This window comes from Cherax quadricarinatus, chromosome 53, assembly GCF_038502225.1.
Source record: "Cherax quadricarinatus isolate ZL_2023a chromosome 53, ASM3850222v1, whole genome shotgun sequence".
NCBI lineage: Eukaryota > Metazoa > Arthropoda > Malacostraca > Decapoda > Parastacidae > Cherax > Cherax quadricarinatus.
In genome coordinates, this window is record NC_091344.1 from 17,807,903 (window position 1) to 17,832,955 (window position 25,053).

The 25,053-nt window shown below is 41.6% G+C and overlaps 1 protein-coding gene across 1 annotated transcript in view; it reads left to right on the forward strand.

The window, feature by feature from the left end:
- The window catches only part of LOC138854262 (alpha-2-macroglobulin-like), a 67,761-nt gene that overhangs the window by 10,861 nt on the left and 31,847 nt on the right, over positions 1–25,053 (forward strand). The window contains exon 2 of the mRNA XM_070096367.1: positions 23,637–23,803. Within this exon, the coding sequence (XP_069952468.1) occupies positions 23,637–23,803 (167 nt within the window). The remainder of the gene's footprint in view (positions 1–23,636; positions 23,804–25,053) is intronic.

A 25,053-nucleotide genomic window follows, 5' to 3' on the forward strand; every position in this document is an offset into this window, starting at 1 on the left:
AACTGTAGATATGCAGATATAAACCCATATGTACACTTGTTAACCCTTTTTGGGGCCTAGTTCCTAGGCCTTTTGTGTATCCATAGGCTCTTGCGCTACCGTCCACAGGATGGATATGGGGTGCACAGTAAACTATCCACTTTGGTGGCAAAATCTAAAATCTAATCTCTGTACTTTATAACAAAAGAAGAGTGAACAAATGAATGCACCCAAACATCAGAGACAATGAATTTTCATTTAGGAATTATTAAGTTAAAGATCCTGTGTTACTGACTTGATAAATTGCTGACCTTGAGAATATACAGAGAACTTTCACAGCACGTATAAGTATGAAAAAGCACCTAAATTACTAGGAGAGGTTGAAGTCCCTTGATTTGCACTGCCTGGAACGCAGGCGAGAAAGATACATGATAATATACACTTGGAAAATCCTAGAGGGACTAGTCCCAAATCTGCACATGAAAATCACTCCTTGCGAAAGCAAAAGACTCTGCAGGAGATGAATCATCCCCCAATGAAAAGCATGGGCGCCACGAGTAACAACCTCCCAACATTCATAAGGGGTTACTAATAGACCCCTGGCTGTCTTCAAGAAGGAGCTTTACATGCACCTAAAGTCAGTACGTAACCAGCTCGGATGTGGTTCGTATGTTGGTTTACGTGCGGCCAGCAGAAACAGCCTGGTTGATCAGGCCCTGATCAACCAAGTCACTAAAGGGACCGGGGGCGTTGACCCCCCGAAACTCCCTCCAGGTATTTAAAAGAAACGTTTTGTCTACAAATAGTCTAGTTACCAGAAGAGTAATTGACATACATGAAAACAACAAAATAAGCCATAAGAATTATTCTTGGGAGTCAAACAACCACATAAACGCATTATATACGAAGAGGAGTAAATAATTAGGTACACCTAGTGTAGCTAATAGAATACGTGCCATCAATGTCGTGACTGAATTGGAGTATCCGCGTTGTGATAAAACAGTGTTGTCTCTAGAGAATTGCTAGACTACATTAGTGACTGGATAGGTGAATCAAAATTAATTAAAATATATCTACACATATTAAATGCTCAATATTACACATGGTAAGGAACAAACTCTATCGTGGAACTACTGTAGAAGAGTTGAGATGTCATTAAATGACAAACTAATATAATATAATAGTAAATACATGATTAATATTAAATAAAAGGGCATTATGATCAGAAAATGAATTGAGATAATAGTCATCGTTTTTGTTAGGTTTACGATTATTTTTAGGTGTCCCGTAGCTCGACTGCTAGGGTACTCAGCTCACACACTGAAGTCCGTGGTTCGAACCCAGGTACGGGTGGAAACATTAGGATGTGTTTCCTTAAGACATCTGCTGTCCGTGTTCACCTATCAGTAAAATAGGTACCTGGGTATTAGCCGACTGGTGTGGGTCGCATCCTGGGGGCAAAATTTCCCTAATTTGCCCGCAATGCTCCTCATAACAAGGAGTTTTCTATATAGTAGTATGCCATTGACGTCAGCTAGGCCTGTATACCTTGTACATGTACTTGTAGTAATAAAGATTATTATTATTATTATTATTATTATTATTATTATTATTATTATTACTATTATTATTATTATTATTATTATTATTATTATTATTATTATTATTATTATTATTATTATTATTATTATTTGTTAACAGTGTGTGCCGGTTAATACTTGATTGATTGTTATCATTGAGGTGTTGACTTCCCAGGCCTCAGGGAGATGTCACGAGACGCTTTGTCATTTTACTATAACAACAGACACTTTAAACAGTAGCTTGGCCTTTAACTTAATATGGACAAATTTATGATCAAGAAAACACGATGATTGTGTGTGGGGGGGGGGAAGACAAAGGTAGAAATATGAATGAGAAAAAAAAAAAAAAAACAGTTCCCACTTCAGTTACAGCTGATGTGGTTAGAAGAAGGAAAAGTCGTCTATATTTGGCCAGTTATTTAGATCTGATAATTCTCACGCAGTTTTCCCACATCTTACCTGTGTGAGTTGGGATTTTCTGTGCCCACAGACAACAACCAAGAAGAGGGAAAGCCCATAATCGGTCGAGGAAGAAATGAGGGAATGTCTTTTCAATATTCCACTTAATAACAAAAAGCTGTGTGGAGAAATTTTCTCCAGGAGGGGGGTATCAGCCCCCTTCAGCCCTTCAGCCCCTTTCAGCCCTGAGGGGCCCAGCCCTCTCAGAAGGGGCAAGCGTCTTGTTTACTGCTACAGTGAGTAATTGATCACAGATGCCGTACGAGTATGCGACGTGGTCAAGTGACCGACGCTCCTTGCAGTGTTGCAGAGTGTATTTTAATAAGAGACAGTACATCTCTTACTTTAGCAGGACAATTAAGGAAAATCCTGCTCCCACTTTATTACCATGGTAAAGATAGTGGACATTGTTGTCTATGCTTAAGACAGCAAGAATCAAACATTCTGCTTTGCTTCATCGAGGAAGTGGCAAGGAAGCAAAAGTACTATGTCAGCTTTTTTTTTGTGCTGGGGGCAGTGACGGCGTGGGGCGTTGTGGCGTCTTCAGATTACTTTTGACTCTACTGAGAGTGACACTGACGCCAGGATAACCAACAATGAACACTGATCTGTGCGTTAGTGTGAACAAAGTGTCTCATAAAACACAATAAATACTTAAGAGAAGTGTGATCAGCTTCTTTATGATAAGATTGTGAACAATAAAGACAAATCTTGTGGAACATAGTGTACCAGTGTGCGTTTCCTAGACAATGGAAGACGTGGACATACAAGGACACTTCATCTTCTATCAAGTCACCGATACCTGTCGAAGGTGTGAAGAACACCATAGCTCACGCTACAAGAGCAAGGTAGGTTACGAATTTCTTGTATTATGGGGGACTGCGCAGTTCTTGAGTCGCAAGGAGTTTGTAATCAACCTGTAGTCGGCAGTAAGGTGTGGACTTTTGAGTCCAAACAAGTAAGTTGTCAGCCATCAGTGAATGAAATATGCTGACATAACACCCCCTAGGGTTAATTTATAATCTTACAAATTATAACTCTTTACAGCCCGTTGAGAGGTGACTTTCACAGCTTCTCAAGACCTCGTCTGCAGGGGCGGCTGTGCAGGCGATGAGTTGTCTTTAAGTTAAGTTTTCACTGTTTAAACTTAGCTGATAACCCATTTCTCAACATATTGGTCGTGCTCGAACCGGATAAAGACCACACTGTGGTCCAGATATGTTGTACTACAGTGTACAAATAACCTACAAACCAAGGTCCTTCGAAAAAAGCTGTAAAACTAGTGTTTTACAATATAAACCAGTATAAATGAGTCCCTCCAGACTCAATCACAGAGAATGGGCAGCCAAAAGAAAACGGGCGCTCACCCAGCGTTCACCCAAAGAAAACGGGAGCTGGGTGACTCACCCAACAAGAAAAGGGGGATGGCACCCTGCATCCACTGCTCCAATCTCGAGAAGTGCTGACTAAGACAACAACCCAAGTGATGTTCAGTTTGTCTGAGTGTATATACACATAGTGTTTATGATGTTTATATAGACAGAAATTAAGAGACAAGATTGTGTTAAAGTTTGTTTCTTATAGATCTACCTGTTATATTAAAGGAACTTATATATAAAGTGTAAGCTTTCAAATACATATTAGCAGTGAAATTTATATATGTGTAAGTAATATTCACGTGTGATTTACAGTTATACAATGACATTTATAGTGTATAGTGAATGAAGTGTATAACATCGTTATTTATGGTTAATCATCGTGGTCAAGCTGACACAGCAAACTCAAGCCATAAACACCAGCCACATGTACTCTATACCCTTCATGGTCATTGACCCTGAGGTTAAGCTTAGTGGGTCAGTAGTGTCTGACTCGATTATTGCTGACTTAAGCATAAAAACTCAGCTGTTTATAGCAGTACAATGTTTTTTAAACACTCTAAGTGTGGTGCTAGAATTTTCAGTATACCATTAAAATGGTTTGTTTGAAAACTCAGTTTCAGTCTTTACAGACTAAGATTACACAATTAGAAAATCTAATTTCAGTCTGTATAGGATTAACTCAAGATACAAACATAGATTTTGATGATCTTGAGGTCAAACTTGAATTATTTACACAACGTATTAAAATAATTGATTCAGACTATACACATTATGAAAATAAATTTCTTGAATCAGATCCATCTGAGGATGAAATTAAAAATGTTTTGGATACATTTAGTAATCAACAGTTAAGGTGGACAGGAGTACAGGCTATCTGCCGCAAAACTCTGTCACAGAGACCTACTGTAACTAGTGGTCAAATACCTGTTACACCTGTAACAACAACAAGTGTACCATTACCAAGCTTACCTACATTGTCATTACCTATTTTCCAAGGTCATAATTATGAAGAATTCATTAGTGGTTTTCATTCCATAGTAAATTCACGAGCTGACATAGATGAGATTGCTAAGTTCAATTATCTTAAATGTCTTGTGAAGGGAGAACCCTATGAACTGATTAAGTCATTTCCGGTGGTCAAAGGCAATTATCAAATAGCCTTACGTGTCTTAGCAGACAATTACTTCGATGCTGACAAGGCTAGAATTAGACATGCAGTCTTAATATCAAGTTTGAAGCCACCCAAACATTGTTTTTCAGACTTACAGGCATTTAGAATCACATTAGACAATAGTTTCAGATCTCTAGGTGCTAAATATGACCTAAGGCAATGTGATTGGTTTATCAGTGGTATTGTACAAGATAAGTTGTCACCACAAACTATTGAACGATTAAATATTATGTTCAATAAACGCTATTTCACTTGTGAAGAAATTAGCAATGGTTTACAAACAATAGTTTCATGCATGCAAGCAACGAGACAAGATGAAAAATCCACAAATCCAGTGGATAACAAACCTTCAACTCAGTATAAAAAGAGTATACCTACTCCCACTAAACCACAGAATGGGAAATCCCATATAGGCATTTATCAAGCTGTGAATACAACAGACAGTAAACAAACTGTCACACATAAACGTACTCCAAAATGTGTACTTTGTGATGGAACACATTGGGCACAGTATTGTAGTCAATACACATCAATGGAGGCACGTAAACAACGTGTTCATCAGCTGAAAAGGTGCATCAAGTGTTTAGGTGAACACAAGGGAGGAAAATGCTCACTGAAGAAGTGTTTTAAATGCAAGGGTATGCATCATACAGCATTATGCCCAAATACTTTTGCTGAACAACAGCAGACTTCCACAGAATCAGGAAGTCAACAAGCAAAAGCATTAAATGTGAGAGATAAGTTTAAAGCAACTGCTCTCCCGATAGCTCGAGTTGAGTTATCTAATAAATTACACAAAACCAATGTGCTAACATTATTTGATCAAGGCTCACAAAGGTCCTTCATAAGAAGAACAGTGTTACAGAAACTGAATAAACAACCCTATGCCAAAATACAGTTAGATATAGCTGGTTTTTTCCACAATTCTGGTAAACAGACATACGACCTAGCCAGAATCACTTTGGTCTAGGAAACAGGAAAAAGACAGTAGAAACTGTGGTAGTAGATGATTTGCCTAAGTCTGTGCAGATCCAGGGATTAAAAGAAACAGTTGCAGCACTGAAAGCAGCTAAGGTCAAGTTAGCCTGTCCTGACATACAGACGGACACAATTAGTCCAATTGATTTAATCATTGGAAGTGATTATTATCACTGTTTTGTGCAAAATATAGTAAGTAAACATGATGTTCACTTGCTGAAAACAGCAGGAGGCCACATGATATGTGGTCCCATACCCTCTCAAAGTGGGGAAGAAGCTGATTTTGATTCAGTGGAAAATGTACTAGTTACGAGAATAACCGCTGATCATGTACCACAGCAAAAATTATCATTACTGGAAGAAATGAATGAACCACTTGATAAGTTGTGGGATTTAGATGCGATAGGTATTGATGTAAATAAACCAAGCCCACAAGAGTCTCAGACTTATAACCAATATTTGGACACTGTCAAATATAAAGATGGACAGTATTGGGTTAGGTTACCATGGAAATTAAATCCACCACATCTGCCTAGCAATTATCGCATGGCTTTCGGACAAATGAAAGCACAAATACATGAGCTCAGGAAGAATCCAGAGCTACTGACTGTTTATGATAATATCATACAAGAACAGTTGGACAATAAATTCATTGAGGAAATAGTCGAAGACAAGTTGAAGACAGACGCTCATTATCTCCCGCACCATGGAGTCAGAAAAGATTCTGAAACCACTCCACTACGTGTTGTATATAATTGCAGCGCACGTGCAAATAAAGATGTAGCAAGTCTTAATGATTGTCTGATGACCGGACCCTCACTTACTGAGAAGCTTGGAGACTTGCTTATGAAATTTCGCACAAACCCATATGCCTACACGGCTGATATTTCCAAGGCTTTCTTAAGAGTAGGACTACAAGAAATAGATAGAGATTATACTCGATTCTTGTGGCCTGAAAATCCACATGATCCTCAAAGTCCTGTGAAAACTTATCGTTTCAAATCAGTATTATTTGGTGCAACATCGTCTCCATTCTTACTAGAAGCTACTCTGAATACACATTTGAAGAAATCTGAAAGTCCCTTCAAAGAAATCTTAAAGAAAAGTTTCTATGTGGACAATCTTCAAGGTACTGTGAATAAAGAGGAGGATTTGAAATCCTTATACAGAGGAGCTAACAAGGAGATGAAAGAAGCAAATATGCCTCTAAGGATGTGGAATACAAATTCAAAGCAATTAAGGGAACTTATCAAGGAAGATTTCCCTGAAGCTGAAATTCCTGATTGCAACAATATGCTGGGACTTAATTGGAACACACAGGAAAATACTTTGAGTCTCAAAAAGATAAACAATAAATCATGCAGTACACTCACTAAATGTAGTTTACTGTCAGAGGTATCACAATGTCTTGATCCTCTAGGACTAGTCTCACCAATTACCATAAAGGGTAAAATGCTTATGCAAGATGCATGGAAGCTCAAAATTGGATGGGATGAGAACTTGCCTCTAGAAATGAGTCAAGCATGGGATGAAATATCCAGGGAGTTTAACCCTATACCAGGTCAAGAGGGAAACAAGTACACATTACATGTGTTCTGTGATGCGTCAACCAAAGGTTATGGCGCTGTAGCTTACATGAGTAATGCTGAAGGAAGTACACTAATTACTTCAAAGGCCAGGGTAGCACCCTTGAAGGTCAGAACAGTATCACAATTGGAACTGACAGCACTCTATGTAGGTACAAAATTAGCTGGAGTGATAATGAAGCAGTTCTCCAGTGGTTAAGAAATAATAAGAGTAAGCTGGTCTATGTACAGAACAGAGTAGCAGAAATAAAAGAGATGCAGAGAGATTATCTCTTTCTCCACGTCTCTACCCAAGAGAATCCAGCAGACATATTGTCACGTGGTGCCCCACTTAAGAAATTTGTGGATAATAAATTATGGCTCCACGGACCGAACTGGCTCTCTAATGAAAATAACTGGCCTCAGCAAAAAGCTCACATTATGCCAGAAGAAACAGTCTGCTTGAACACAACAGAAGTAAGTTGTGTAAATACTGCAGACACAACAGAAATAGTCATTGATGGATCTAAATACTCATCTTTGGGTAAACTCTTAAGAGTCACAGCTCTTGTCTTTAAATTCATTAAAGGAATAAAACCTGATTATGAATTTCTTGAACCCATTAAATACTGGGTGAAACTAATACAGAAAGATGTTTTCTCTACAGAATATAAATTTTTAGAAACACAAGATAAATCCCCAAAGAAACCTGTCATGATTAATTCTTTAGGACTTTATCTCGACTCAGAAAAGATTATAAGATGTCGAGGAAGAATTCATAATTCTTCACTACCTAAAGAAGCCATACATCCAATATTGATCCCCAAGAATCATTGGCTAACAAAACTGATTGTGCAAAACGCCCACAGTAACGTGTTACATGGTGGGGTAGCTGACACACTTTGTCATATACGACAATCCTACTGGATACCTCAAGGTCGACAAAGTGTGAAAAAACAAATAAAGGACTGTATTACTTGTCGTCACTATGATATGCGAGTATGTCAGTACCCAGGTCCACCTCCATATCCCTCTGAAAGAGTTAGTCATGTCACTCCATTTGAGGTGACAGGTGTAGATTACACTGGACCAATAATTTTAACCAAAACAGTTGACAAAGTTCCCATCAAGGTGTACATCTGTTTGTTCACTTGTGCTACGACTAGAGCAGTACATCTAGAAGTAGCCACTGACATGTCTGCTGAAACCTTTATCAAATTATTCAGAAGGTTTGCAGCCAGAAGGGCATGTCCCAGACTGATGATTTCAGATAATGCAACAAACTTTGTTGCTGGTGCTGCTTATATAAGCAAGATCTTTGATCAACCAGAAGTACAACAGATGCTGAATCAACGCAGTTGTCGTTGGAGATACATTCCTCCTAAATCTCCATGGCACGGCGGATTTTATGAAAGAATGATCGGCATTGTAAAACGTTGTTTAAGGAAGACTCTTCATCGTCAGAGAATAGACTTAGAAGAATTCCGTACAGTTGTGACTGAAATAGAAAATAGAGTCAACAACAGACCTCTAACTTATGTTACCGATGATCTGGACAATTTAGAAGTGTTAAGTCCATCTCATTTACTCCATGGCAGAAGGCTCGAACCTGTTCCTCCCATGAATGATAAAGAAATCATAGAGGATCCTACTTATTTCGAACCTGAGTAACTCAGATGTAAATTCAAACACCTTAATAAAGTGATTGAACGTTGGGAGAAAATTTGGCGAGAAGACTATCTCACCTCATTGAGAGAACACTTCTATGGAGCTGGTGTTCCTGAAAATCATAAGTCCTTAAGACCTGGTGACATAGTGATTATTGACAATGATGGTCCGAGGTCCCAATGGCCACTTGGAAAAATTGTGACCATATATCCTGATGCAAATGGAATCATCAGGACAGTTGATGTTTTAAGCAAAGGTGTAGTGAATAAGCAGACAATAAATAAGCTAGTGCCGTTAGAATTACACAGTGTTGAAAACAAAATTAGTGATTCTCCAGAAACCACACAGACTAAAGCTGTTCAGAAAAGACAAGCAGCAGTGGTGGCGAGTGAGAAAATCAAATTAATGTTAAGTGATGAATAGTTCACCTGCAGCGAACCTCCGCCGCCCCCCAGTGTGGAGAAATTTTCTCCAGGAGGGGTTATCAGCCCCCTTCAGCCCTTCAGCCCCTTTCAGCCCTGAGGGGCCCAGCCCTCTCAGAAGGGGCAAGCGTCTTGTTTACTGCTACAGTGAGTAATTGATCACAGATGCCGTACGAGTATGCGACGTGGTCAAGTGACCGACGCTCCTTGCAGTGTTGCAGAGTGTATTTTAATAAGAGACAGTACATCTCTTACTTTAGCAGGACAATTAAGGAAAATCCTGCTCCCACTTTATTACCATGGTAAAGATAGTGGACATTGTTGTCTATGCTTAAGACAGCAAGAATCAAACATTCTGCTTTGCTTCATCGAGGAAGTGGCAAAGAAGCAAAAGTACTATGTCAGCTTTTTTTTGTGCTGGGGGCAGTGACGGCGTGGGGCGTTGTGGCGTCTTCAGATTACTTTTGACTACTGAGAGTGACACTGACGCCAGGATAACCAACAGAGAACACTGATCTGTGCGTTAGTGTGAACAAAGTGTCTCATAAAACACAATAAATACTTAAGAGAAGTGTGATCAGCTTCTTAATGATAAGATTGTGAACAATAAAGACAAATCTTGTGGAACATAGTGTACCAGTGTGCGTTTCCTAGACAATGGAAGATGTGGACATCCAAGGACACTTCAGCTTCTATCAAGTCACCGATACCTGTCGAAGGTGTGAAGAACACCATAGCTCACGCTACAAGAGCAAGGTAGGTTACGAATTTCTTGTAGTACAGGGGACTGCGCAGTTCTTGAGTCGCAAGGAGTTTGTAATCAACCTATAGTCGGCAGTAAGGTGTGGACTTTTGAGTCCAAACAAGTAAGTTGTCAGCCATCAGTGAATGAAATATGCTGACATAACACCCCCTAGGGTTAATTTATAATCTTACAAATTATAACTCTTTACAGCCCGTTGAGAGGTGACTTCGACAGCTTCTCAAGACCTCATCTGCAGGGTCGGCTGTGCAGGCGATGAGTTGTCTTTAAGTTTTCACTGTTTAAACTTAGCTGATAACCCATTTCTCAACAAGCTGGTTGTTGGGGTTGTCAGCGTGCCTCGTTGTGCTCCGGGTTTTTTCGTGTTTTCACGGTCGCTCTTACGTGCTAGAACTTTAATTTGTGTCATCAATCCTATATGATACATCCCTCTAGCGCCTGGAACCAATCTTGGGCGGAAAACATTATATACTGTGTAAAAAAAGGAGAATTACTGTGCACCACCTAGCAGAGTTTACTGCCAGAGGGGAATCATAGGCCTGTGAGCCGTGAAAAAATAATATTAGAACTTTTCTTTGTCAGAGGAAAGAAAGTCTCCCTGATAACATTGTGTATACACAGTGTATAGTGTATACTACAGTGGCTCCCTATGGAGAGGGAGCATGGACATGGGGGTCGTCCCATAGTTACTAAAAACAACAGACATAGCCCCACTCCACAAAGGGGGCAGTAAAGCAACAGCAAAGAACTACAGACCGATAGCACTAACATCCCATCTAGAAACACATCAGTTACACAACCCAGGGCAACATGGGTTTAGAACAGGTCGCTCTTGTCTGTCTCAACTATTGGATCACTACGACAAGGTCCTAGATGCACTAGAAGACAAAAAGAATGCAGATGTAATATATACAGACTTTGCAAAAGCCTTCAACAAGTGTGACCATGGCGTAATAGCGCACAAAATGCGTGCTAAAGGAATAACAGGAAAAGTCGGTCGATGGATCTATAATTTCCTCACTAACAGAACACAGAGAGTAGTAGTCAACAGAGTCAAGTCCGAGGCAGCCACGGTGAAAAGCTCTGTTTCACAAGGCACAGTACTCGCTCCCATCTTGTTCCTCATCCTCATATCTGACATAGACAAGGATGTCAGCCACAGCACCGTGTCTTCCTTTGCAGATGACACCCGAATCTGCATGACAGTGTCTTCCATTGCAGACACTGCAAGGCTCCAGGCGGACATCAACCAAATCTTTCAGTGGGCTACAGAAAACAATATGAAGTTCAATGATGAGAAATTTAAATTACTCAGATATGGTAAACACGAGGAAATTAAATCTTCATCAGAGTACAAAACAAATTCTGGCCACAAAATAGAGCGTAGCACCAACGTCAAAGACCTGGGAGTGATCATGTCGGAGGATCTCACCTTCAAGGACCATAACATTGTATCAATCGCATCTGCTAGAAAAATGACAGGATGGATAATGAGAACCTTCAAAACTAGGGAGGCCAAGCCCATGATGACACTCTTCAGGTCACTTGTTCTATCTAGGCTGGAATATTGCTGCACACTAACAGCACCTTTCAAGGCAGGTGAAATTGCTGACCTAGAAAATGTACAGAGAACCTTCACGGCGTGCATAACGGAGATAAAACTCCTCAATTACTGGGAGCGCTTGAGGTTCCTGAACCTGTATTCCCTGGAACACAGGCGGGAGAGATACATGATTATATACACCTGGAAAATCCTAGAGGGACTAGTACCGAACTTGCACACGAAAATCACTCACTATGAAAGCAAAAGACTTGGCAGACGATGCAACATCCCCCCAATGAAAAGCAGGGGCGTCACTAGCACGTTAAGAGACCATACAATTAGTGTCAGGGGCCCGAGACTGTTCAACTGCCTCCCAGCATACATAAGGGGGATTACCAACAGACCCCTGGCAGTCTTCAAGCTGGCACTGGACAAGCACCTAAAGTCGGTTCCTGATCAGCCGGGCTGTTGCTCGTACGTTGGTTTGCGTGCAGTCAGCAGTAACAGCCTGGTTGATCAGGCTCTGATCCACCAGGAGGCCTGGTCACAGACCGGGCCGCGGGGGCGTTGACCCCCGGAACTCTCTCCAGGTAAACTCACCCCGAGCCCAAGTATTTCACTTGAAAAGTTACAGAAAACAAGTTAGTTCATTTATATTATTGTAATCTATAATGCTGTGTATATATTTTTACACTAAAAAGCTTGTTTATTTTATATTTCCTATGTGCTTTATGCACTTGTATGTTTTCATCATTAATAATATTATTAAAACTAAGTACTATTGGGAAGTGGTTCTAAGAGGAAATTGACTACGGGTGCCACAGAATAAGATATGTAACTGGAGGCTGCCATCACTGAAAAAAAGCTGAAAACCACTGCTCTGTATAAATAGACAAAGAAATAAATAGTAGCAACTTTTCTTATGATACGGAAATAGACTGCCAAATAATTTCTATGGGCATCGGGGTACTACAGGCAGATTTGTATAGGTTGATATTGTGGTTGGTAACACTGTTTTAACGCTCTGGCCGTCTCCCATCAAGGAAGGGTGGCCTGACAAAGAAGATAACACTTTTACTGTCAATCATTCAGTTTTTGTTTGCCAAAAGGACCCTGACATTACAGTTCAGACGATCCTCCAGAACGCATCACCCCCGCACCCCTCCTTCAAAGTGCAGACAATGTACTTTCTACCGGGACTCAAGTTGGCTAACCGGTTTCCTTAACGTTGTCTTGATCACACTCAAACAGCACGTCAAATCGTAAAAACCACCTGCCTCCACTCCTATCTGATACACTCACACAAGCTTGCCTGCTGCATGCCCAAGCCCCTAGCACTCAAAACCTCCAGTACCCCTCCAGCCTTTCCTAGGAAGACTGCTACCCCTCCTTACCTCCACCCCAGATTTAAACACACTCCTAGTCAACCAGTTTTTTTCCGTCTTCTCTGAATGTCCTAACCACCTCAACAATTCCTCCTCAGCCCTTTCGGTGACTTCACACCTACTAATCTCCAAACTCCGAATTCACTGCATAATATTCACATCACACATTGCCTTTAGTACGGCATTTGTACTGCCTCCCATGTCCTCTTCATTGCAACATTCAAAACCCATGATTCACACTCATACAACAGTATTAATACTACTATACTTGGATACATTCATCCTCTTTGCCTCCGTAGATGAAGTTCTTTATCTCCGCAGATGCCTTCGTCATTTCTATGGTGTACTTCGTCTCTCACAGAACACGTTTACTTCCTCGATGCTCCCTCCCTCCTCTCTACTATCCAATCTTTCATTGCCTTTTTTTTATATTCTCTTATGACCTTGTTCTTTCCTAAGCTTTCTTTTAATTTCCTTCACTGACATTCTGCCAAATTCATTTAACACTTTTACTGTAATCCCAGAGAAAGAAAATAACCTGGACTCCTATTAACTATATACCACAGCTCTTAAACCGAATGCGGAAAAGGACCTAGGAGTTCAAGTTGGCAGAAATCTAAAGCCAAGAGAACAGAGTACAGGTGTTCGCAGTAAAGTTAATAAACTTCTTGGTTTCACATCAAAGAGTATACATAATAGTGGTCCTAAGAATATACTTCAACTTTATATATCGCTGATAAAGCCTCATTTAGATTATGCAGCTCAATTTCAGTCTTCATACTAGAGAGTGGATGATTTTGCTATGTTGTTCACCATTAATATAATGCATACAGAGAAGGATAACAAAATCAGTCCCATGTGTAAGAAGCCTCTCCTTTGAAAATATGCTGAAGCACTGAATTTGCATTCTTTGGGAACACGTATAACTTAGGGGGCCTGTGATTGAAGTGTACAAGTAGAAAAATGAAACAAAGTTAAAGCATATCTGAATATTTTGCGCCAGCGGCAAGTTCACTTTGCACCCCGTTTCCATCCTGTGGATAGTAGCGTACGAGCATTTGGTTACACAAGCGGCCTCAGTACGTACAGAATCAAGAATGATAAGGCTAACCACACGCTTTGCGTTTAGTCTGATCATCAGTTGTGTGTCTGAGAAACTGTCAGAAGTACGCGTAACTAAGCTTTAGAGCTTGATAGGTAGGTGAGTAAGATTAGTCAGGAAACAGGACAAGTGTTTGTTGACGAGGGTCTTAGCCACTGGAGCTTTTGGTCATCTGACTGAGGCCTTTCACTGGCTTACCGGTTCACCAACCATTTAAGAAATTACTACAAGTATAGAGGCTAAGTTACACGTACTGGGTATATGACATCAGTAAGTTTGTTTACAAGGCAAGCTTCTCTGTAAATATGCTTATCTAGGTTCATGTTACCATACATATCTCTACTAAAGTTCCAACGACATTTATATTCATTTATTTTTCTTATAATATTATTCATTATTCTTGACACAAATACCCAAGTTATAGTCCACATTTTCCTTCAGGGTATTTTAGGCAGTTTATCAAACTGTTTTTTTGTAATTACATTACCTAATACAATACTTTATTCTCTTGAATGCTCAGTAACTCATCAAAGGTGCTACAAATTTGTACAACTATAAAGCCTCTTATTTGAAATATTCATTTGTATTTCATGTTGTAATTTGTTTACTGTATTTTTACCACTGAATATATCACTGCTTAGTTAACCTTAAGTTAATTTTAAGCTGCCCACAATGCTCTGCATACAAAGGCCTTTTTGGCATGTACACTCAACCACTGTATTTCTTTTTACAACTGTGTATCATGTCCAAATAATAATAAATAAATAAATAAATAAATTATGCAGGACGGGAGTGATTGAATGTGAGGAAGGAGTGGTAGTACTACTACTTCCTCCTGTTCTACCACTCCCATCCATCCCTCCCTATCTTGTATATATTCTGGATCTCTTCCATACTCAGGTGCACTGTGTATTCAGTGATCCACTTAATGGGGACACTTCTGTCCAGAAAAAGCAGGCACTGTCTTCTGGGCTGTGGTTCGTATGTTGGACTGTGTGCGGCTGATAGTAACAGGTTGGTTGATCAGATCCTGAGCCACGAGGGCGTTGACCCCCGGAACACCCACCAGATTGAGTACAGTTAGGTTCCTTAATGAGGGATACCTTGAGTGTCCATCTCAGTAACCTGATCACCATCAAGGATGCCTTCGTTGCTGATTGTTTCAACGATGAAGACGCTGACAAGCTTGTTACCTCTGCTATCAAAACCCTCAAAAGAAATCACTTTGATTTTATCTTCTCACCTATACTCAGGGCGAAGAAGTCGGTCTTCATCAAGAAACTCAACCGTTATATCACCAGCCTTTCTCCAGACGATCTCAGCATGTCTACTGGGCTAAGACAGAAGAAATAAGCAATATCCCAACTGCCTCCTCAATGCTCAAACTAAGGTTGATGGACATCTGTTTGGTTTGTTGTCATCAACAATGGATTATGCATCTCTCATTACCACGTCAATCTTTGCAACATTGATCCTGAACATTACCATTATATCAGTGCTGGACCGGCTATGCCTTCATCCACCCCGCCAAAGACTGCTTTCTCAGGAACAAGTTTTGCTCAATCTGCGGCGCTGACCGCCACACTCATACCAAATACCCCAAGACCGATCAACCTAAATTCTTAAACCGTGGAAATATAAACACAAATGCAGTATAATGTGATCCTTTATTGACTACGTTTCGCCCACACAGTGGGCTTTTTCAAGTCACAAACAGAACTGTTTGTGCATTAAAATGGTATAAAATACCGACAGGTTGTTAGGTAAGACACATATGCAACAGTTAGGTATCTTTATTATGAAACGTTTCGCCTACACAGTAGGCTTCTTCAGTCAAGTACAGAAAAGTTGATAGAAGCAGAAGATACTTGAAGACGATGTAATCAGTCCATCACCCTTAAAGTTTTGAGGTGGTCAGTCCCTCAGTCTGGAGAAGAGCATTGTTCCATAGTATGAAACAATATGGAGATGAAGTGACAGAATGGAGCTTTTTATAGCGCCAAGAGGTGAGACGTAGGCCACTAGGAGAGGTAAGAACTCAGATGTTGAAAGGTCAGGTCCCTCTCAAATCTAGCCGCTCTCACTAGTGGAAGTTGTCGAAGTTGATTGCAGGTCTGTACCAAGATACCCTTGTGTTGCAGTGTCTGACAGATTGAACATTAAAATGGTATAAAATACCGACAGGTTGTTAGGTAAGACACATATGCAACAGTTAGGTATCTTTATTATGAAACGTTTCGCCTACACAGTAGGCTTCTTCAGTCAAGTACAGAAAAGTTGATAGAAGCAGAAGATACTTGAAGACGATGTAATCAGTCCATCACCCTTAAAGTTTTGAGGTGGTCAGTCCCTCAGTCTGGAGAAGAGCATTGTTCCATAGTATGAAACAATATGGAGATGAAGTGACAGAATGGAGCTTTTTATAGCGCCAAGAGGTGAGACGTAGGCCACTAGGAGAGGTAAGAACTCAGATGTTGAAAGGTCAGGTCCCTCTCAAATCCAGCCGCTGTTGCATATGTGTCTTACCTAACAGAACTGTTTGTGACTTGAAAAAGCCCACTGTGTGGGCGAAACGTAGTCAATAAAGGATCACATTATACTGCATTTGTGTTTATATTTCCATTGTGTCGGTATTTTATACCATTTATTTCCTTCTTAAACCGTAAAGGTGTTCACCCAACCCCTGCTGTAAGATACCCTATGTCCAAGAAGATTTTTCATAAAAAAACTCGCCGACTCCCAGAAGAAAATTCAGGACACCCGTGGCTCAACATACACTGGCATCACACGCCTACAGATCGACACTCAGAAGATGCAAGTAGCCCAACAACCTTCACCTCTACTACCATGAACCCATAATCTATCAGGACGACATCACCAAAAAAATCTTACCTTCCAGAAATAAGTTCCTTGAAGTTAACTACAATAAAGCTCAGGATCATCCATCACCCCCCGTCCGGTGTGCATATCTCAGAATCATTCACACTTATGGACACCATTCTGCTCATCCCTGAAGCAACCAAACCCCCTACCGCCCCCGCCATCTCTGCACCCACTACTGGCTCTTCAATCCTAGTAACGCAAAACGCCACATATGCCTCCCCTGCACCCACTACTGATACTTCAGTTCCAGAAATGCATGCCACTATCTCTATCAACCAAGTTGCTAAAATCTTCGCCAGCCATTACCGCTGGTTTAAAAGGAATGAAAGAAGCCATTATCACTAGCATCAAGAACAAGAAGTCTGACGATCACGTCCCCAGACTTGAGTGGAACAACCTTTAGTTCTGTACCACATCCTCAAATAGTAGCGCCGTGTACTCCAAGGAACTATGCGCAAGATTATGCATTGGTACAGTAAAATACGCCTGCTGCTCTCTGTACAACTCAACTAACCAAGTCCTTGATCTCGTTAAAAAGACACATTAGCAAGAGATCCCCTCAGACCTATACCGTCTAGCCAAAGAAGCCTCCAGAAGATTCAAGAATAGATTCTCAAAGAGAATCCAATTTAAGTTTCCAGATCAACACTCCACTGCCTGCTGAAATACCTTTCTGAGTTCCAGTGGCTGCCTGTCATGACCATCACCGACTACCTACTGCTGTGCTGCTCTCGCCTTTGCTACCCTCGTCTCTTGGCATCAAGGCTCTGCTGCTGGGTTAATCTCTGACACTGTTTCTGTGAAGACACTTCTCTCCAATGTCTGTCTGTCTGTCTCCACTTTTCCGCTCACTCCTTACTTTAGTGCATGTCTGTCTGTCGTGTTTCTTTATTGTTCCAGCACAGTGACTGTTATTCTTTCTGAAACAAGGACAGAAAAGTGAGATAGTGTGTGTGTGTGTGTGTGTGTTTCCCTGGAACTGGTTTGGTGACATAGCAAGTTGGATAATATGTCAGATAGTGGAGTCAACCCCATTACCTACCACAGTGCTGCTGGAAACGATATTGGGAAATGAAAGATGCGAGAGTTACTAGTCAAATACAAGACAACTACAGATTTAATTAGATCAAAAGGAGAGATCCTGATCATATGTAGTATTTTTGCCAAGAAGAGTGGGCCACAAATGGATGTCTAGGGCAATTGGTGTAAATTGCTGGCTAAAAAAGTACTGCAAGGAATGTTAGTTCACCTTGTCACCATTGCACCTGTGCTGCCATCTAATGTACCTGGTCCAGACTAGAGCTTAGAGCAGCACACTGTTTTGCTCTCAGGCAAAACAGTGCGCCAGAATTTCTATACCAGAAGAACTTGGGAGTGGTTAGCTGGTTGGAAAGATGGCTGGGAGACTTGTTTTGAAGTAGCGTTTTTATTATTACTATTTTCATTTGGAAGGCTGAGGGAAATTTGCGAGCTCAAGCCACCCAAACGACGCCTTGTCACCACCACTGCATACTTCCAAAACTCCATGCAGGCAGAGTCAAGTTCAAGACATCACATAACCTGGGTGGCCAGCTAGAATTAACTGTAGGTTCCTATAGCCTGATACACCAAGGGCCATACCAACTATATCATGTTGACCTTGTATGTTGACTAACAAGAGATACGACAATGCTTTATAATTGACGAACATGAGCATGTTTACAAACATTTGATCTCAAATCATAAGAAGGTTGAAACACATGCTGCCGGAGCTCTGCGTAAGCAGAGAATGAAGTTCACAGTGCATAAAACATTAAGCCACGACACCGTAACTGCACCTATCCTTCCGAGTGCAGACGCTGCACTTCTCACCTCCAGTAATCAAGCTGGTTGTTAACAGTATTTCCTGAATCCCTTCATATATGTAAATGTTACCTTGTGATCACAATCCAAAAGCATCCTTTGATGAGTATCGAGAGTTTTTCTACTCCCGGAGCCCGGCTATTGGCCAGGCTCATCTGGTGCTAGCCTGGTGAACCAGGCTGTTGCTGTTGGAGGCCCACTGCCCCACATATCCATCACAGCCTGATTAATCTGGCACCTGATGAATGTATTTGTCCAGTTTTCTCTTGAAGACTTCTCCACTTGTTTCAGTAATGTTTCTGATATCTTTTGGTAAGACGTTGAATAATCTGGGTCCACGGATGTTGATACAGTTTTTCCTTATTGTGCCAACTGCACCCCTGGTTCTCACTGGGTTTATCTTGCACTTCCATATCTCTCGCCATAAACGCAAATACTACTACTACTACTACTAAAATAATAATAATAATAATAATAATAATAATCTTCATGGGGAAGTCGAGAAGAATCTATCTTTCGTAAGTCAAGAGCGTCGTAAGAGACGACGGATATACCGGGAGCAAGGGGCTAGTAACCCCTTATCCTTTATAAATTTCTAAATGTAAAAAGAAGAAAAACTTTCTGAAAGCATTTCTTTTTCGGGTCACCCTGCCTCGGTGGGAGACGGCCGGTGTATTAAAAAATAAGAAGAAAATCTAAATACTACTACTAGTAATAATAATAATAATAATAATAACAGCAGCAGTAGTAGTAAGAAGAAAACTTGAGTCTCGGGAGTCCTGTCCCAGTCACCCTCAAGGACACGAGATACAATGATCCTCTGTTGCATTACCAACATTTGCACTAGCAACAGCAGCAGTAGCAGCTGTCTCCTCCCTCACACCACTTACAACTGTCTTGCACACTACATGACGTATTACTACCACCACCTACTACACACTACTGCCACCACCTACCACACATCACTGCCACCACCTACCTCACATCACTGCCACCACTTACCTCATCACTGCCACCACCTACTACACATCACTGCCACCACCTACCACACACTGCTGCTACCACCTACCACACATCACTGCCACCACCTACCACACTACTGCCACCACCTACCACACTACTACCACCATCTACCACACACTACTGCCACCACCTACCACACTATTACCACCACCTACCGCACTACTGCCACCACCTACCACACTACTGCTACCACCTTACATACACCACATGACACATCACGTGACACCACATGACACACATGACACGGCATATGACAAACATCATATAACACACCACATAACACCACGTGACACACACTACATGACACCCACCACATGACATACAGCACGTAACACACGAAACACGCCACATGACATACACCACGTAACACATGACACGCTACATGACATGCACCACGTGACACATGACACACGCCACATGACATCACATGACAACATCACACACACATCACACACCACATGATACACGTGACACACCATATGACACACACCACTTAACACAGGAGGGAGACTGACACCACAAAGTCCACCTATCATCATGTTATCATGCAGGAGGAGCCACATGTCTATGGTGCTTCCAACAAAACAAGTAGGACTCCTGGAAGTCACTATCGCCCGGCTCCAGCTGGGTTACCAGTATCTCTGGCAGGTTATATCACCACCACCAGATGTAGACCAAACGAAATGCAAACTTTGCCAGACGGACAATTGTCACACCTTGAGTCATTATGTACTAGAATGAGATAAAATTAATGAATTCAGAGCCAACTCGCTCAGAAATGTTCAAGAAAGTATTTTATCCATAGTGGTATATTACTAACCATTCTGGAAAAATACCCTGACTTTGCCCACTGTAAATAAGGCATAACCACTTATTTTTTTTTATTACAAGCATATCCTGCTAAAATATGAGGTAATGTTTTTGTATTTTTTTGTGCCCAAATTTATGTCCGTATAAATAACTCGATACGACTGTAACCAGATATAAACATGTAAATAGTTCATTACCACTAATTTGCAAGCGCATTCAGCTCGCACACTGAAGTCCAGGGGTCGGTTCCCGGTACGGCTGGAAGCATTAGGACGTGTTTTCTTGAAGACACCTGCTGTCCATGTTCACTTATCAGTAAAATAGATACCTGGGTATTAGTCGACTGGTGTGGGTCGCAATCTGGACAAAATTAACCTAATTTGCCCGAAATGCTCTGCATAACAAAGATCTTTCTATATAGTAGTATGTCATTGATGCTGGCTAGGCCTGTATAACTTGTACATGTACTTGTAGAAATAAAGATGATTATTATGATTACCAAAACTTTGCGTCCCAGTCTCTGGACCTGTTAGGTACCTCTGTAATCTTTTGACTACCCCCACAGGACGGCTATGACGTACATTATAAATGTTGTTAAACTAAAGCACGTCACGTGACACAACCTGCCACACACCACCTGCCACACACCACCTGTCACACACCACCTGCCACACACCACCTGCCACACACCACCTGCCACACACCACCTGTCACACACCACCTGCCACACACCACCTGTCACACACCACCTGCCACACACCACCTGCCACACACCACCTGCCACACACCACCTGCCACACACCACCTGCCACACACCACCTGCCACATACCAACTGCCACACACCACCTGTCACACACCACCTGCCACACACCACCTGCCACACACCACCTGTCACACACCACCTGTCACACACCACCTGCCACACACCACCTGCCACACACCACTTACCACACACCACCTGCCACACACCACCTGCCACACACCACCTGCCACACACCACCTGTCACACACCACCTGTCACACACCACCTGCCACACACCACCTGCCACACACCACCTGCCACACACCACCTGTCACACACCACCTGCCACACACCACCTGCCACACACCACCTGCCACACACCACTTACCACACACCACCTGCCACACACCACCTGCCACACACCACCTGTCACACACCACCTGCCACACACCACCTGCCACACACCACTTACCACACACCACCTGCCACACACCACCTGCCACACACCACCTGTCACACCACCTGCCACACACCACCTGCCACACACCACCTGTCACACCACCTGCCACACACCACCTGTCACACACCACCTGCCACACACCACTTACCACACACCACCTGCAACACACCCCCTGTCACACACCACCTGCCACACACAACCTGCCACACACCACCTGCCACACACCACCTGTCACACACCACCTGCCACACACCACCTGCCACACACCACCTGTCACACACCACCTGCCACACACCACCTGCCACACACCACTTACCACACACCACCTGTCACACACCACACACACACACTCCTTTAGTCATAAAGTTGTCAGGAAGTGGAATAGTCCGGCATGTGATGTAGTGGAGGCAGGGATCATACATAGTTTTAAAACGAGGTATGATAAAACTCATAAAGCAGGGAGAGAGAGATTCTGGTAGCGACCAGTGAAGAGGCTTGGCCAGGAGCTGTGTCTCAACCACTGCAACCACAAATAGGTGAGTGCACACACACACACACACACACACACACACACACACACACACACACACACACACACACACACACACACACACACACACACACACACACACACACACACACACACACACACACACACACACACACACACACACACACACACACACACACACACACACACACACACACACACACACACACACACACACACACACACACACATACAACAGGCCTAGTGTCTAATCGACATGTGCCTAGGACAAAATGGTAACTAACACCACCTGCCACACACCACCTGCCACACACCACTTACCACACACCACTTACCACACACCATGTGCCACACACCACCTGCCACACACCACCTGCCACACACCACCTGCCACACACCACCTGCCACACACCACCTGCCACACACCACCTGCCACACACCACTTACCACACACCACCTGCCACACACCACCTGCCACACACCACCTGCCACACCACCTGCCACACACCACTTGCCACACAGAGTGCTTGTTACAGTTGTATAGGGTTGGCAACTATCACAGCATGAGGAAGGTCTTCTCTACTTGTTTATAGTGAAAGTAAAGCAGTGTGTGACTCGTTCCAAAATATGCAAAAGAAAAGTTTGTAAGGAAGAGTCCTTGGGTGAGGAGAAACTTTTATGTATTTAAGGATATATTATTTAGATAAAACATTAGTATATTTTTTGTTTTCAATATGTCGATAAAAAAAAATTCTAACGCTCAAACAGAAAACGGAGAGTCACCGTGCGCAGTAGAACGATCTGTCGGGTAAATCATTCAGTTAACAGTCACGCGTTTGTCTGTCTTAGCAACAGTGAAATTTTTCTCTGTTATTAAGAGGATGTGGTGCCAAAAATTTTGAAGTCGGGTACCGGCTCCAAGAAAAAATGCTGCCCGTCGAGATGAGATTTGTTATTGTGTTTCTTGTGCGAGGTTGACAACTGAACTCCAAGCGAAGCAAAGGTATCCAGGTACTGGATATCATAACAAACTTTTTATCATAACTAACGAGTAATGACATACAAAAGTTCAGGACAAGACTCACTGGAGTTGAGAGAGCTGAACAATTAGTTCCCCTCAAGGAAGGTTCCTTGATGTTGGTGAGGGGCTCTTGATTTAGGGAATTGGATCTATGCTCCAGTTCCCCGAATTAAGCCTGAATGCCTTCCAGGCGCTGTATAATCCTCCGGGTTTAGCGCTTCCCCCTTGATTAGAATAATAATAATGAACAATTAGTTTGAATGAGATTGAACAGTTAATTTGAATTGCAAGTGGTCATACATTAACTAGTAACGTATCAGGCAATTAATTTCTTTTCCTTTTTTTACAGAAACTACGTCATCACCACACCCCGCAAGTGGACATCTGGAGAAACTGTTCAAGTGTGTTCCTTTATTTTAAACTCTACATCTACAGAGAACTCGATCACAGTTGCAGTTACAAGCGTAGACGGCAGTGAATATCTTATACCTAACAGAGTCATCCAGATTCCAGAAGGTAAATACCAATTGCTTAGTCTTCCTACATGTATATATACATATGCAGTATATGAGGACAGAACTTATATTAAATTGTTATAATGTTTGTCACTAGACTGTTTGTACTGTTTGTAAGAGACACATTCATTGTGAAGTAACATTAGTGTGGGAACGTTTCGCCCACCAGGGGCTGCGGCTTGGTGAAAAACATGCAGTCGTTGGAATAAGAGTGATTATTGAAGTATTCTTTATCCTAATAGGTTTCAGACTTTCGGTGTTGATATACTTTACTAAAAGATACTTGGTTAGTGGAGTTTAAACTTATCTACTGTGTGAGTGTCATTATGGCTGCACGTAACTGTTTCAATACCAGATAAGAATACTTTACTACCTAAAATAGGATTAAAGCAAGCAAATATACTCTGAGACATGTACACCTCTTAATATATATATCTTGCGCTTTGAGATATGAACATTTTGAATCACCAATTTTACTAAATATATTAGTATCTATGTAATAAAATAGAATATGACTCTTTTGGTGGACTTCGAACACTAAGCGCTGATACATCTTAACACGAAGTATTTTTGTGATGAATTTGGGCTTTATTCTTACCCAGATGTCAGTTGAGTAGAACAAAATATATTAGGTTTTCTTTAAAACACAGAATCAAATATTTTTCTTATAAAATTTTAAATAGAATGGAAGAGGAAAAATTGAGAAATATTAAAAACTCGCGTTGTTGTGGCATTTTTAAATTCCCCGAGTTAAGTGAGCCCTTAAATACAATATTTTTGTATGAGGTAATTCCAGAGTCGGTCATGTTAGTCTCAGTTTTCTTGTTTACTTTCTCCAAGGCTTTCGTTTACAACTTCAGAATAATTTATCCTAGCGGCTTCAAATTTTAACTGTGATTAGACATAATTAGGGTGAGGTACATGAAACAATAGGCATGTGCAGGTATTCTCTGTTGAAAATAATACTATAGGCCAATAACAATTTTGATTCCCATACGACAACTTAGAACGAATCTTCTAACAGGAGAATGCTTTGATGCTGGTGAAGGGCTCTTGACCCGAGGAACTGGACTTAGCCTTCCCTTACCGTATCAAAACTGAATGACTCACGAAATCGTAACAACACGATTGCAAACAAACCACGATACGGGTGGGGTTTGAACTCACGGCGAATGAGTCGTAAAATTTCAGGACAGCGCGTAAGCCACTGGCTCTGTATGAAACTATTTTTTCTAAAGTTTGAACTGGGTG